The sequence below is a fragment of the Meleagris gallopavo genome, chromosome 13 (genome assembly GCF_000146605.3).
Source record: "Meleagris gallopavo isolate NT-WF06-2002-E0010 breed Aviagen turkey brand Nicholas breeding stock chromosome 13, Turkey_5.1, whole genome shotgun sequence".
Classification (NCBI taxonomy): Eukaryota; Metazoa; Chordata; class Aves; order Galliformes; family Phasianidae; genus Meleagris; species Meleagris gallopavo.
Window position 1 is genome coordinate 1569860 of NC_015023.2, and position 13739 is coordinate 1583598.

Sequence of the window (13739 nt, forward strand, 5' to 3'; positions counted from 1 at the left end):
TCCTTGTATCTTTTTCTTTCTCTGTCTTAATTCACACGTTTGTTCTTCTGATCAAGATTTGTTCATTTCCCTTCCCTTTGAACACCTTTTGATAGATTCTGTGCTGTATTTTCCATTCCCTGATTGTAGGATATGATCTTAAGGAGCACACTCAGACCCTAATGATTGTTCATGTTTTTTGAGTTAGAATCAGGATATTTCTTTGACTTCTGTGGAGATGAATAAACCTTAGGGCAGATTTAAAGTCCTGTTTTCTTGCTATAATTTTTCTGCTGTGAGGTCTGCACCATTGACATGGTAATAGACCTGAAGATGGCAACTTCAGGTAGCAGCAGCTCCTGCTGCTTTGTAAATCCTAAGTTGATTGCTGCTTATTTTGTGCCCCAGTTAACTTCATCTTCTGAATTGAGTGCTGCTGTGGTTACCTCAAAACTTACGTATGTGTAACAATTCAGCTACAGAGATGTTTAATAAAGTAGTGACCACACATGAGATTATTAACTCATGTGTGTTAATAATGTGTTTTTGTGTTCACCTTCCCCAATGATTTTTTTATATCAACATTTAGAAGAAATGATAATGTTATGTATTTCATAATGTACAGACATGGTGAGCTTTAAGAGACACAGATGCTGAAAAAATGTAAACTGATTGGTGACTGTTGAGTTTTATTTTGCAGATTTCCCCAGTAAGAATGATGGAGAGATCAATTCACAGTGCAAAATACATTTTTGTAGAAAATTTGTATAGAAGGTATGGTATTTTGTTTTCTACTTTATTTTCTTTGCTTAATTGCACAAAAAAAAAGAAATAACCAATGATTTCTGTGGTAGTTTGCATCTGAGTTCTTTGGTAGTTTGCATCTGAGGAGTCTGTGCTTTTAGTCAGCTCTTTGCTGGAGTGGCAGTGCTTTGTAGAGGGCATGCTGTCCACTGGTAGAATGAAGCCCATAGGATGTGGGCCAGATATGAGCATTCTTCAGAAATGCTGATGAGTTTAAACACTAAAACATTCTATAAAACCATTTATTGCATTTATCTGCTCTCCAGCTGAATAAATCAAAGCAAACATACTGAATAGATGAAAAAAAGTGGGGTTATAAAGAAAAATACTGTAGGAAAGAGAGAACTAGATGGTATTATCAAACCTACATCCAGGACTATTGTGCTTTGCAAGCAGGAACTCGAGCAACAAGCCTTCCAGCCCTCACATGCTATGGCTTAGAGTTGGGATTCATAGGATCAACACAGACTGAAAACTCTTTGGTCTCATTTCTGAGTAAAGAGTGAGAACTGTTGATCTGTAAATGGCAATTTCTGAACTGGGCCCCACCTCCCAGCCCTGCAGTGTGCTTGGGCAGTCGAGTCTAACTGAGGTTATTTTGTTCTGGAGAATAATTCTGTGGCCTCAGATAGAAAAAAGCACGTATGACTGAGTCTCACCAAGCCCATACAAAATAAAATAGTGCAGTAATCAGAACTGGTATTTTTTTTTTTTTTATAATACCAACCTTGTATTCAAAATATGTAATACTGTTCTAATGGCTTTTTCAGTGGTCTTGAGGGACAAAACCAGTTCTTAGCCTTGTCTTCAGTGAGAAGAGCTGCATGCCACAAGATGGCATCTGTGCTTCATAGCCTTCTGGTCAGCTACAGAACTGGTTTGAAAGTTACTGAGGGACAGTTGGATGTGAGGCACACAGGAATAGGAAGAGACATTATTTACCCTGTCTGTGTGCAGTGGAAATGTAAATGGAATGTCTTTCTTGTTTATAATTAGTGATGTTTTTTTCACTGTAGACTGTAGCTTTTGTCCCAAAAGAAACTGAGAGGCTAAGTATGCATGTGCCAGCTCTGTGTATTAATTTCACTACAAAAATTTGAAGGGCATTGAAGAAGTTTAATGGTGTTAGTGTTCTTCAGTGTTGGAGGAAAGCACTTGCTTTGTTGTGTTAAAGCTGATGAGAAGTCAGCCAGTGGTACGAATAGCAAACCAAAATACAAGTGTGTGTAAAAGGATTATACATAAAACAAGAAGAATCCCTTGCTATCAATGCAAGTCTATACAAGTCCTGTAGGTGAATGTTTAGCTTAAGTAAGGGATGGAGAGTAGTGGAATGTCAGGGATCCCAGCTCTTCTTTGATCCAGTATCACTCAGGATTTGTGTTTTGGCTTTGCAGGCTTTTTCCCAGAGAGAGAAATAGAGTAAGATTTACGGTGGTGATGAAAGGCTTAAATTGTGAGCAATTGCTGAGAGCTTCTCTGGCATGCACAGACACACGAGTGTCCGAGTTCTTGTGATTGCAGGTCTGAGGTTAGCACTGAAAGCCACGCTCATGTTAGGTGTAAAACTGTAGAAGAATTTTGAATGCATGCATGTGAGTATATATGATATTTTACAGGGGAAGCCCGAACAATTCAGTTTGTCCCTTATGAGTTTCTGAGTATTTTTGGTGTATAGCTATTTCCATTTGTTTTATTTTGCAATAGAACTTTTACTTGGTAGGAGTGAAATGTCAGCAAACTTTTCAGAGATACAGCAAAACTTGTGTCTTTATTGACCAGGATTGGTCATGATTATCCAGGGGACTGAGACAGAGAAGGCAAAGCTGTGTTGTCTGCAGGGGAGATTAATGGAGCATTGAGGGTGTATCCTTTAGGGTAGGAATAGTGGAGCTTTCTCTTATTTCTAATTCCTTTTGAGCTTCCTGTTTTTCAGAGAAAAGTTGCAGAGTTGGAATTTAGTTTATTTAGATCCCTGTTATCCAGAATTGTACACTTGTTGATACATCAGAAGAACTGTGTTAACCAGTTTCTTGGGTGCTTTGGAAAGGAGGATATTCAGCTGCATGGTAATTAAAGAAGGGAGGTTGCTGAGAGAAATGGCTAAGAAATCTGTGGAATCTTCAGCACCATTTAAAATATTGCAATTGGTCTTAATCATTCAGCTGAGGAGATCAGGATTCTCTCAATGTGATCTTTTTCTTCCCCTCAATTTCTGTTACAGAGACACTTAAGGAAGAGTGTGGAGTGTGGCTTACTGTAATTTATTTTGAAGACAAAATAATATGAAATTAATACTACTTGAGTATTTAGGAATATGGCAATATGTAAAGACTCTAATACCAGTAAAAATATAATATGTGATTCTTTATAAGGAATTTTATGTATTTCCATTGTTGTTATTTTTTTCACTGCTCTTTACTTTGGTTTCTGTAATGAATTGTCAGTGCTGCTTACTCAGTCAAGCCTTTCTGGTGTCATGCAGTTCAGATGCATTTGAAATGATTCTGACATAAAGAACTTGAGCAATAAATACACTTGGCACTCATTTGTTACATAGCACACGTATCAGTGCAATGTTTTTTCTTAGTCACCAAGTAACTATTTCTTAACTGTAGTAGGAAATATTTTTTTAACTGTTAACGATAGGAACTTCATGCTAGTAGGCATGCTTAGATAAGAAAAAAAATGAACTTTTGTGTAAACAATGCTTTATAGTATTTCTAATGTTGGTTGTATCTTCATTTCCCATGTGCTGGAATAAACACAGACTAGTTCTAGTCAGGTTTAAAAGAAATAAAAGCAGTGCATATGAGTAGTTTAGAACTGATCTTTGTGTGTTTGTTTAATGAATGGTGACCTTTATGTTTGTTCAGTGGGAAGATGCCAGAGGTGGATTATGTTGTCCTGTCTGAATGGTTTGACTGGATCCAGAACAACACCGATGTTTCAGTTGATTTGATTGGTAAAATTTGGATGGGAACTGGAAGGGCACATTTGTGGGTGGGTTCTTTATTGTGATGAGAAAAACTTTTTTTCTTTGGCTGTGAATAATCACATTATTCATTACGATGGTGGCTGTGATGCTTAGCAACAGACAGCATGAATGCATTGATACTCTGTGGACTGATTAGCAGTAACACCAAATGGGGAGGTTCAGTGGTGGTACCTTAATTAGGATCCTTTTCTTCCATAGTTTGTGAAGTTTCCTCTTTGCTTTTAAAACTTATCCTTATATATAGCTACGTAGCTTTTTTTTTTTTTTAAAAAAAGTAATTAATTTAATTCAATTTAATTTTATTTTTTCAGTTTACCTGCAGACATCTCCTAAAGTTTGTTATGAGAGATTAAAGAGAAGATGCAGAGAAGAAGAGAAAATCATTCCTCTGGTAAAGAGTTCCTTCAGTCTGTGTGGTAACAGTAAGCATAAAACATAGTAATGCCAATCTAAATACTAAAATCACATCCTGAGTGTATTTCAAAAATCTACTGGAGGATTTGGACTTGGTGATCACTGCGGCTCTTTCCAACCTGAGGTACTCTATTGTAGTTTCCATCGCAAATTAATATTTCAGCATTTAGAACTGCAGAATCATTGAAGTTGGAAAGACTTCTCAGATCATTTAGTCCAACCATCAGCCCATGCCTGTGACTGCTTTAGTCCCTGTCACTCAGTGTGACATCTGCCCTTTTTCTGAAAACCTCCAGGGATGATGGCTGCACCACCTCCCTGGGCAGCCTGTTCCAATACCTCACCATGTAATTTTGTTTTACTGTATAAAAATGATCTGTCATGCATGCCGACTTTCCCAAGTATTGTTTTAGTAATCTGTGTACTGCAGCTGACTGTGGTGGTGGAGTAGTGTGTAATTGAACACCTCTTTTTTAGGAATATTTAGAAGCTATTCATCAGCTCTATGAAGAGTGGCTCATTAAACATACGTTATTTAAAGTTTCCTGCCCAGTGCTTGTGAGTATAATTTTAGTTATAACCAGATAAGCATGTGCGGCATTGTATTCTTTCAATACTAAGAATGTTAATTAGTGGTGAAAGTAAATAAAGCTGCTTTATTAATAACCTGAGAAAACAACATTTGTAGCTGTCCACAGTGTATAGTGGAAGTCTGGTATTTAACTCCGAGGTGGAATTTGTGGGGTGTTCATTTGTGTTGTGTAGCAGGATCAGACACACAGCTTTCCAAATTGTGAGTGCCAAATTCCAAACACAGAACTAATTGGACAGTTTTATTTAGGAGTATTTCAGTTTGGCTTCAGTGATAGGTCTGTTTTGCTCAGAAGCAAATATATATTATGATTTAATTATTTGTAATGTTAATGCTTTTGTTTTGAAGGTTATTGGAGCTGACCACGACATGCAGAAAATGATAGAAAAGTATGAAGAAAACCGGGACCAAATACTAAGCCCATGTAATATGCAACAGCATTTATAGAAGTCTGTTAGGTTGTATTTTTTTTTAATAATTCTGAATATTTGTAATACTTTTGAATTTAATGGTTTCTGCTGTAGAACTACACCTTGTAGGATGTTGTGAATTTCTCACTCCAAAATGTTCAGGAGCAAGTCATAAACAGAATATGACCCAATTCCATTCCAAGTTTTTAGGTTCTCCATTCACTTTACTACATCAGTTCTGTTCTGTTAAAATGTGTCTTTCTCTCATTCCCATTTCACTGCTGTTTCCTATGAAATAACATTTTTCTTTTCCTCCATGACAGTTCTGTTTCTGTAATGTAAAGGAGTAGTTCCGTGCACGAGGTGGGATGTCCTGTTGTGCACTGTGTTCAATAGCTTTGTTAAACTGCTCTGGTTATGTCAAAATAGAGTGTGTAGGGGTTCTTTCTGTAATCCTGCCCCCACTGATGCATTTCACTGAGCTCAGTTTCTACTGCTTTACATGACATCACAATATAGCTGTAGTTCTGAAGGTAACTATGCATAGTCCCACAGAATTCAGTAGTGAACAAATAGTTAAATAGTCTTTGTAACTGATTGCACAGTGGTTCTGAAGGTTTTTCTAGGCCAGGTTTTTAAAGGGGCTTATTTCTCTAGATTTCTCTAGTTTTGGTGAAACTCGTAGCTGAGTTGAGGACTAGTGGAAAGTACAGTGCATTTGGTACTCTGCATTTCCTTTCAAATGGTGGTATAAATACTAAAAATAATTGATTTCTTAACTGCTGTGGATTCTTAAAAATATCTGGGTTGATCTGTTTTATTATTTATTATAAAGAAATATGCGAATGGTTCTTTGAGTATACACCTTGATCACTTTAATGTGACTTGGGAAATAGAGAAATGTAATGGGTGTTCAATTTTTGTGGTTATTTGCTTACGTGTTGATGTGCTTTTTATTTCTGCTTTACCCCCTTGATTGTTGTCTTCCATTGCTTACTGCCTAAACATCTGTAACTTATCAACCATAATTTTCAGTTACTTGGCTTTTTCATGTGTTACTTAAATGTGAACACTTCACTTCTTTTATTTTGTGGCTTTATGGTAGCTGTATATACCTGAAGATAGCTGTAGCTGAAATGACTGCAGCTTTTTTCCAAGTCAGGAGATGGAGTTCATTTCTTCTAGTGGGATTTTTATTTATTTATTTTTTAAACCAGCGCAGCTTAGGAATGATCAGTGCATGGAGCATTTCCAAGTGAGTACTACATCAGTATGCTGAAGCTTGTAAACCTGTTCTGTTCTAAAGCTTTAGAATTTTAGCTTAAAAGTAAGGTTTTATGTATTAAATAATTATCTTATAGAAGCTTATTTGTACAGGAATAGTGGTCATTCTGGAGACATTCTGATAAACTTTCAAAGTTCTTTTTGCCTCTTAGAGAATAAAAAAGCTCTCTAGAAATAGCTCTGTAAGTTTCAGCCATCTGCAGATTGTTGTTAATTGCAATCTGATTATGAGTTGTAGAAGCCAATGGTATGTATTCTGCATGCTAGCCTGGCAGTCTAGAGAAGAGGCACTTAATTCTGTTGTACAGAAAATGCAAGTAATGAAGTAATGTAGTACCTCACAAAAATGAATGTGGTGAATCAGTTGTTCTTTGTGGTACTGTTTCCCCTTGCCTTGGGAGCTTGGAATGGTGTGTAAACCATTTAACAAGAAGTGATTCTTTGCCATTTTAAGTTCTTCCAGTTTTTTTCTGTTTTCCTGAGCCATAGGTTTCTCTTCGTGTTTAACAGCCCATGACAGAGCTTTCTTCTGGAAGTTTGTCACTTTCTGAGCATTTAGACATAACATCCTGTCACAGTGAGTTCCACATCTAAGCTGCAAGCTGGGTGAGAACTGATTATCTCTCTTCTGTAATGCATACCTAGTCTGGATGGATATCTTCTCCAGACTTCAGTATTTACTTCATTCTGATTGAGGTGTCCTAGAGTCAGTAACATCTGGGAGCAGCACATAAAGTGACTTGAAGAGACAGACTAGCAAAAATTAAAATGTTAAACATTTGCATTTTCTTCATCTGGCCTTCTGTGCGCTCTCTTCTGGCACGGGGAGGATGTTTATATCTTATTTGATTAAGCATTTTGGAGGTGAATCTCCAAAACTGTAGGTCCTAAGAAGCCTAAGCCTAAGAAGATGATAATTATGTTCACTGGTGTAATTAGCATGCAGAACTACTGCCAACACCAGGAACTAATCCAACATCTCTTTTTCAGTGCTCTTCCTCCTGCAGAGTCTGGGTATTCTGCCATCAGTTGCAATTAAAATGTTCAGACCTGAAGCTCTCTGTGCTCTTGCAAATAATGACTCTCGTAGCAAGTTACTGTCCTGTCTGAGGAACTGGAGTATCTAGTCCTTCCTGTAGAGTATGGAGGTTGAAGTAATTACTGTGCATTTCTAAAGCAGGTTAAAGTCAGGTGAGGATTATGGTTTTTTACTTTTTTTTTTTCCCCCAGCATTTGGTAAATTGCAGCATTTGAGGGGGCTAACAGTTGCAAGTTTTTAAAAAGTTTAGTCTCAGAACAAAAAACTAGTAGCTTAATTCCTACATAAGAGAAATGTAATCTTCTGTCATGTCCAGATGCCATTTATCTGTTTTTTGTTGTTTGTTTTGTAAGAGAAACTGGCTTATCCTAAAATAACACAAAAAATTATTGTAAGGGTTAACTGTTGTGCAAACATATTGCTGTAAGAGTGATCTCTGAATGCATACAAAAGGTCAGGCAAGAGTGACACAACACAGGAGCTCTGGTTTTCACTTGTGTACCACACTACTTGATTTTATTTATTCTTATGTCAGGGGGCTTTGAGGTGATCCCTCTGATTAGATTTATTTCTCCCTCACATCTCCCCACGATAAATACTAAGCTGCTAGGACTTCTACTATAAGGAGGCTGCTTTGCTCATGCTGCTGTATTCTGTTCCATTCCTGTCCTTACTGAAGGGAGTTGTAATGTTTAATGCTGTGAAAAGGAAACCTTTAGGATTTATCAACTGTCTCACTTAAGAGAACAGTGCCAATTAACTTTCACTGGATGGAGCTTTTAGTGGTGACGGTGGATTACAGGTTATCACTCTCCCAGTGTTGAGATACAAGTAAAGTTAAATAAATAAATGTGATGTTTTAGAAATTGTGAGTTTTGGTTTTGTTTTCTTTTGCTTGTTTGGAGACCACTCAGGATAGTAGAGACATTTATCTTTGCAAGCCCTTCTCAAGCTCTCTTAGGAATGCTTTTGTTTAGTGGACAAGTTGTATTTTAAGATCTTCATTTATAATTTGAAGCAAATTGTAAATCTTTGTTCATTCAGTGCCTGCATGCTCTCTGTTTTCATGCTGAAAGTTAGCTTACATTATTAGCTTTACAAACAAAAAACCCACAAAAAGTTGACTCTAAAGCCAAACTGTGTTTGTTAAGCACCTTAGCTCTGGACAGAACAAGTTTGTATGTGTGATAGAAATGTTAAGGGGAGGGAAAATGACTATTTAAGTAGACCTGTCAGGGAGAGGTAGTGCAGTTGAATAATATCAGCCAGCTTCTGGGTCTGCTGCCTAAGCTCTGTTTCTGCACTGATCAAAAGAGAATTTCTCTAATCTGAAGCTTGGGAGAGCTGAGCCATTCAGAGTGGTTGTGCGTAGCATATAGATTTGGGAACAGAGCTGGCCTTGTGTCTCTATGATGGAAAGACATAAAAACAGTAAATCCCCATTCAATTCATTGACAATCAACACCAGCTGTAGCACAATTAAAGTTGACAGCTCACGAGGGGATAGGCACACATTTCACAAACACAAATCACCCTCCTCTGAGGCCCAGGCAGCTCTCTTGCAGGCTAACAGTGCTGCTTAAGTGGTTGGTGCTCTTTAAGTTAATTAGCCAAGGAGAGGCGTACTGGTCAATAGCAACAGGGACAGGAGGGCACTGTCAGGATTTATATTCTCCTTTCTGTCTCAGATCTAATTGTATTTACAAGGATTTTAAACCCTATTCGTGGTACCTTGCCCACGTGGAAGCAGTTGTACAGAGGGCTGATGGCAAAGTCATGTTAAATATGACTTGTCTTTTCTTTCAGCTGGTTTTCTAATCCAGTCTCTTCACAAGTATCTAACTGTAAAACTGTTGTCTCTAGAGACAACAGAAATTTGCAAGTGGAAGTACCTTCTAGTACAGGACCTCAGAAGCCTACTGTTCATACAGGAAGAAAAGGTGTCTTTGCAGCAGAAAGAAAATTGGTTGAAAATATCTGTGACTGTTTTAAGGTGACAGCAGCTCTCCCTCCAAATGCAGGCTGAATGCATACTTAGCAGTCCTGGCCAATCTACCACACAGGTTCTGCCTCAATCCAGGTACAAAAGCATTAACAAAAAGTAGAGTCTCAGAACATAGTTGTTTTATGTTCCGTATGTTCTGTGCAGCTTGGCTTTTTATATGAGGTATTTCAAATGGTAGTCCTTAATTTCTTGGGAAACCAACTTTAGCATTGTTTTTTTGATGTATAACTTGCTGTTAAATACTCTTGTGGCTATAGCAAAGGTAAAAATGGCATGTTAGGTACATGAATCTATATAGTACTGGTGGTCAGCTAAATACTTATGAGGCATTTTTATATGTGATGAGAAGAGGATTTTTCAGTTTTTATATTTGACACAACATACTACTTAAAACACAATTTAAATTACCCCACGGGGGGAAAATATGTCTTAAACTAAAATGGTTAGGAAGAACAGATAAATACTTGAAAGAAGAATAAGGAGGTTGTGGTGAGTTCACTTAGTGAGCAGCTAAGCACCTGCACAGCTGGTTTGCTCAACCTCCTGCACAACAGGAGAAACAGAAGAGCAAAAGCAAGAATTTGGTTTGAGATAGAGATTTAATTAGTGAGAGAAGGAGGAGAGGAAGAAAAGAACAAGTGTTGCAAAGGTGGACGAAAAAGAAACCACAAACCAAAAACTTCTGCTACCCCAGTTTTATTGCTGAGCATGACCTTATATGATATGAATATCTTTGGCTAAATCCAGTCAGCTGTTTCAGCTGCCAGGTTTCTGCCCACCACCACGGGAGTGGAGGCCAGAGTGAGGAAGAGAAGGCATTGATGCTGTGCAAGCACTGTTCCGCAACAGCCAGAATGCAAGTGCATTATCAAGAGTTTTAGCAACTAGTCCTAAACACACCACCACATAACTTCTGTTAAAAAAAAAAAGTTAACTTCATCCCAGCCAGACCCAGTGCAGAAATATTTGTCTCTGTATGCATATTTGTAATACTTTTTTCATCCACCCATTAACACCACCCAAAGCTGAAGTCTTGTCATTTGGTGTTTGTTCAGTCAAAGCTGCATTCCTCCTACTGTTCTGGAATCAGGTGATCACAGAACTCCAGCTATTAGTTATTCAGAAAGCATTTTAGCTCCTGAGGCTTTTCTAGTATAATCCACTCGCTCTTCTACACGTTTCAGGAGGATGAAAGTCAGGTATAGACAATGTATACTGATTTAGAGAATGCTAATTTTCAAGCTTATCTTTAAACTGAAAATAGAAGAAAGATTAGCTCAGAATACAGCTTCACAGGAATGCCACGAGCTAACAGAAGTACACTCCAGCACAGCATTTGTAACACCATAGAGCCTTCCAGTTTAGAAATATTTACCTGTTCCTGTCATTGTACAGCATGCCATGTTCTAAAAATAGGCCTCAAGCATTAATCAGAACCAGATGGAATCTGGTTAATGAATTAAATGGAGTGATTTCATGAGGAAAGAGTTATTTAAGAATTTGCTCAATTACTTCAATGTTTACTGTCCAAAAGTAGTGGTGTTTTTGTTTATTTATGATTAGCTTTGTCAAAGCTAATTATCTCCTTTGAAAAGATGATCAAGGCCACAACTAGGGCAGGGAAACCCCAGGCAAATTACAAATAAAGCACTGCTAGAATAAAGTGTGCTAGCACAACATTCCTTGGTCCGTTTTGTCAATAATAACATAAGGCTCCTGGATTTCATTTACTTTTAAATTATAGTTCTCTGGTTTTACTTCGCTGGATTCACTGTCGGGCTGCAGAAGGTTCCTTCTGCCCTGGGTACTGGTGCTTCTTCTGCTTGGAGACCGAACATCAATACTTCGTGGTGGAATGTAGGTGGGATTAGGAGGCTCTCTGATGTGCCTGAAGCACTCGGAAGCCCTGCGTGCATTCGGAGTACCCGTTAATAGTCCCTTGCCATCAGAGCCACCAGTGGGATCCTCCACGCTCCCAGTAGTACAGCACAGATCTGGAGCTGGCTCAATAAATGCAGCTGCTCTGTTCTGCATTTCAGCATTAATTGAGTATGTGGATTTCATTTTTGAATGATTCAGTTCTCTTACATTCCTGTCACTTGCGTATGATAGTGACTCAGGGTGCCCAGTTTCCTCTATAGGATACATCAGATCTTCCTGAGTGTCCTTGACTTGTAGTTTTGTGAAGGTTAGAGACAGATCACAGACTTCCTCTTCCCTAGGGACGGGGCAATTTTGGACAGATGTGACATCTGTGTATGGCAGAGACTTCAGCTCATTTGGTTTGTCTGCAGGGTCTGGGTCTACGCAGTTTATGGCATCATTAATTTTTGCTTCAATTGACTCTTCAGCGACTTGTTCAGCTTCATACTCTGAAGAGCTTTTACTACCACAGGTGCTGTCAGCAAATATTGCAAAGGCTGGTGGACCGCTTGCTCCTGGCGAGAGTGGCACCGACCAGAGCTCATTTGCAGTTGACTGGGCAGTGGCTGCCAAAACACATTCCTCGCTTAGACTGGCTCTTGGCTTTTTTTCAAAAGCTTCTGGAGAAAGATTCTCACTGAAAATAGGTGTTTGTCTTATGACAATGTCACTATATTTGATCAAGAAGTCTTCGCTGTCTGAGCATTTGCCGGGAAAGTGTACTGTGTTAATGACTTGCTTTTGGTGTTCCTGAAGCCTGTTAGTGGCTTGAGCTACTGCTAAGTGAGGAGTCTTCAGATCCCGAGTGGTTTCAAAGGACACATTGCTACTAGCTGAAGACTTCTGTTGAGTAGCAAGGCACAAAGACGTTTCACTATTTTCTTTATTTTCTAGATTTTCACAGTCTTCTTTCTGGGGCGTCTGATCCTCTCTGTCCTTATTTTTGTGATGCCAGTGCATTTGTGATCTCTTCTGCAAAGTCTCCAAATTGCCGTGTTTTTCTTCATTTGTCATTTCGAGGATGGTTTCACACTCAATTCTTGCCAGGAATATTTCAAAGGCAGTCTGTTTTGTTTCCTCATTGTTTCTCTTTCTGACAAGTGAAAACTCTGTTGCTGTTGTTGCAATGTAACCTATTTTCTCCAGAACTGTTTTTACTATGTCATCTGGGAGCACAGATTGAACATAGTAGACAAAATTACCGGTGAATGTCTGCAACAGAACGGAACAGTGAAAAACAGATGAACGGTGGGGGTGGGGATGGGGGAAGCGTGAAAGACTCCATAAGAACAAAACTACTTCAAAAATTACTTCAATCTTTTTAAAAACTATTTTGTTGGAAGTTTGAGTTGTGAATTTGAGTGAGGCTTTTCTAACAGCATTATTTTGCCAGCATCTCAAGCACTTGCCGTAGCACGGCAATGTTACGCCATTTTAAAACTGGTAAGGTATCAGCCATCAATATGCAGAAAAGGAGAGAGAAGGAGAATCACTTTAATCAAACTAGAGGCATTCGGATGTGAGTCCTGCATTCCACTGAAGAACAAGAAGACCTTTTCAATCACTGAGGTTTAACTTCTCTTAAAGAGATGCACTTGCTATTACTCATATGTCCTAATGGGTGACAGCAGTGTATCGTTTTCTTTCTCAGTGATTCAGAGTGCTGCTCTAACTTTGCTTTCCTGGAACTGGGTCACTTTGAAAGCACCCTTCTGCGCTGTGGCTATTCGGGGGAAATAACAGTGCCAAAACGTGCTCCTGTCGCACGAGCTGCCCTCCCAGCATGACTCGTCTAAAGTGCTGCTGCCTAATAGAGTGGGAAAAAAAGAGAAAAGTTTAACGTGCTGTTTTGGAGCTACCGAAGGCACGAGGCCTAGTTTGGAAAATCGAAGTGCTTTTTGCTTTTGCCATAACCCTCGTGCTGAGATGCCGCCCTGTAAGCTCGGCCAACCCCGGCAGCAGCGCGGGGCCGTCAGACCGAGCGTCCCGCGCGGCTTCTGTCTTCGGACACAACGCCGCCAGCTTCCCAGGGCCGAGCTCCGGGCCGCGGTGTCACGGGTGATGCCCGGGCTCAGAGCCGTTCCGCAGGATCGACGCTAAGCCGAAACGCCCCGCCGCTGCCCCGCGCTGCCGGGGAAAGGCCTGCGGCAGGCCGCGCCGCCTACCTTCAGCGACCTGATCTCCTTCCTCCATGGGGACAGCAGCAAGTTGATACACAGCAGCTCCAGGACCTCCAGTGCCTTCAGCAGGTCCCGCAGCACGCTGCCGCCCCGCCGCCCGCGGGCCCTGCG

General features: G+C 39.5%; 2 protein-coding genes across 2 annotated transcripts in view; one reads left to right on the forward strand and one right to left on the reverse strand.

Annotated features, from left to right (window-relative positions):
• The first annotated feature begins 647 nt into the window (after window positions 1-647).
• On the forward strand, window positions 648-7778 carry TK2 (thymidine kinase 2). Its single transcript, XM_010717726.3, has 5 exons — window positions 648-753; window positions 3660-3748; window positions 4093-4172; window positions 4673-4753; window positions 5136-7778. The coding sequence occupies exons 1-5, from the start codon at window positions 695-697 to the stop codon at window positions 5232-5234; spliced, it is 408 nt and encodes a 135-aa protein (XP_010716028.2). The 5' UTR covers window positions 648-694; the 3' UTR covers window positions 5235-7778.
• Window positions 7779-10205: 2427 nt separating this feature from the next.
• The window catches only part of LOC104913003, a 3784-nt gene continuing 250 nt past the window's right edge, over window positions 10206-13739 (reverse strand). The window contains exons 2-3 of the mRNA XM_031555386.1: window positions 13614-13734; window positions 10206-12660 (exon numbers count right to left, since the gene is read on the reverse strand). Of these exons, the coding sequence (XP_031411246.1) occupies window positions 11194-12660; window positions 13614-13734 (1588 nt within the window). The 3' untranslated portion in view covers window positions 10206-11193. The remainder of the gene's footprint in view (window positions 12661-13613; window positions 13735-13739) is intronic.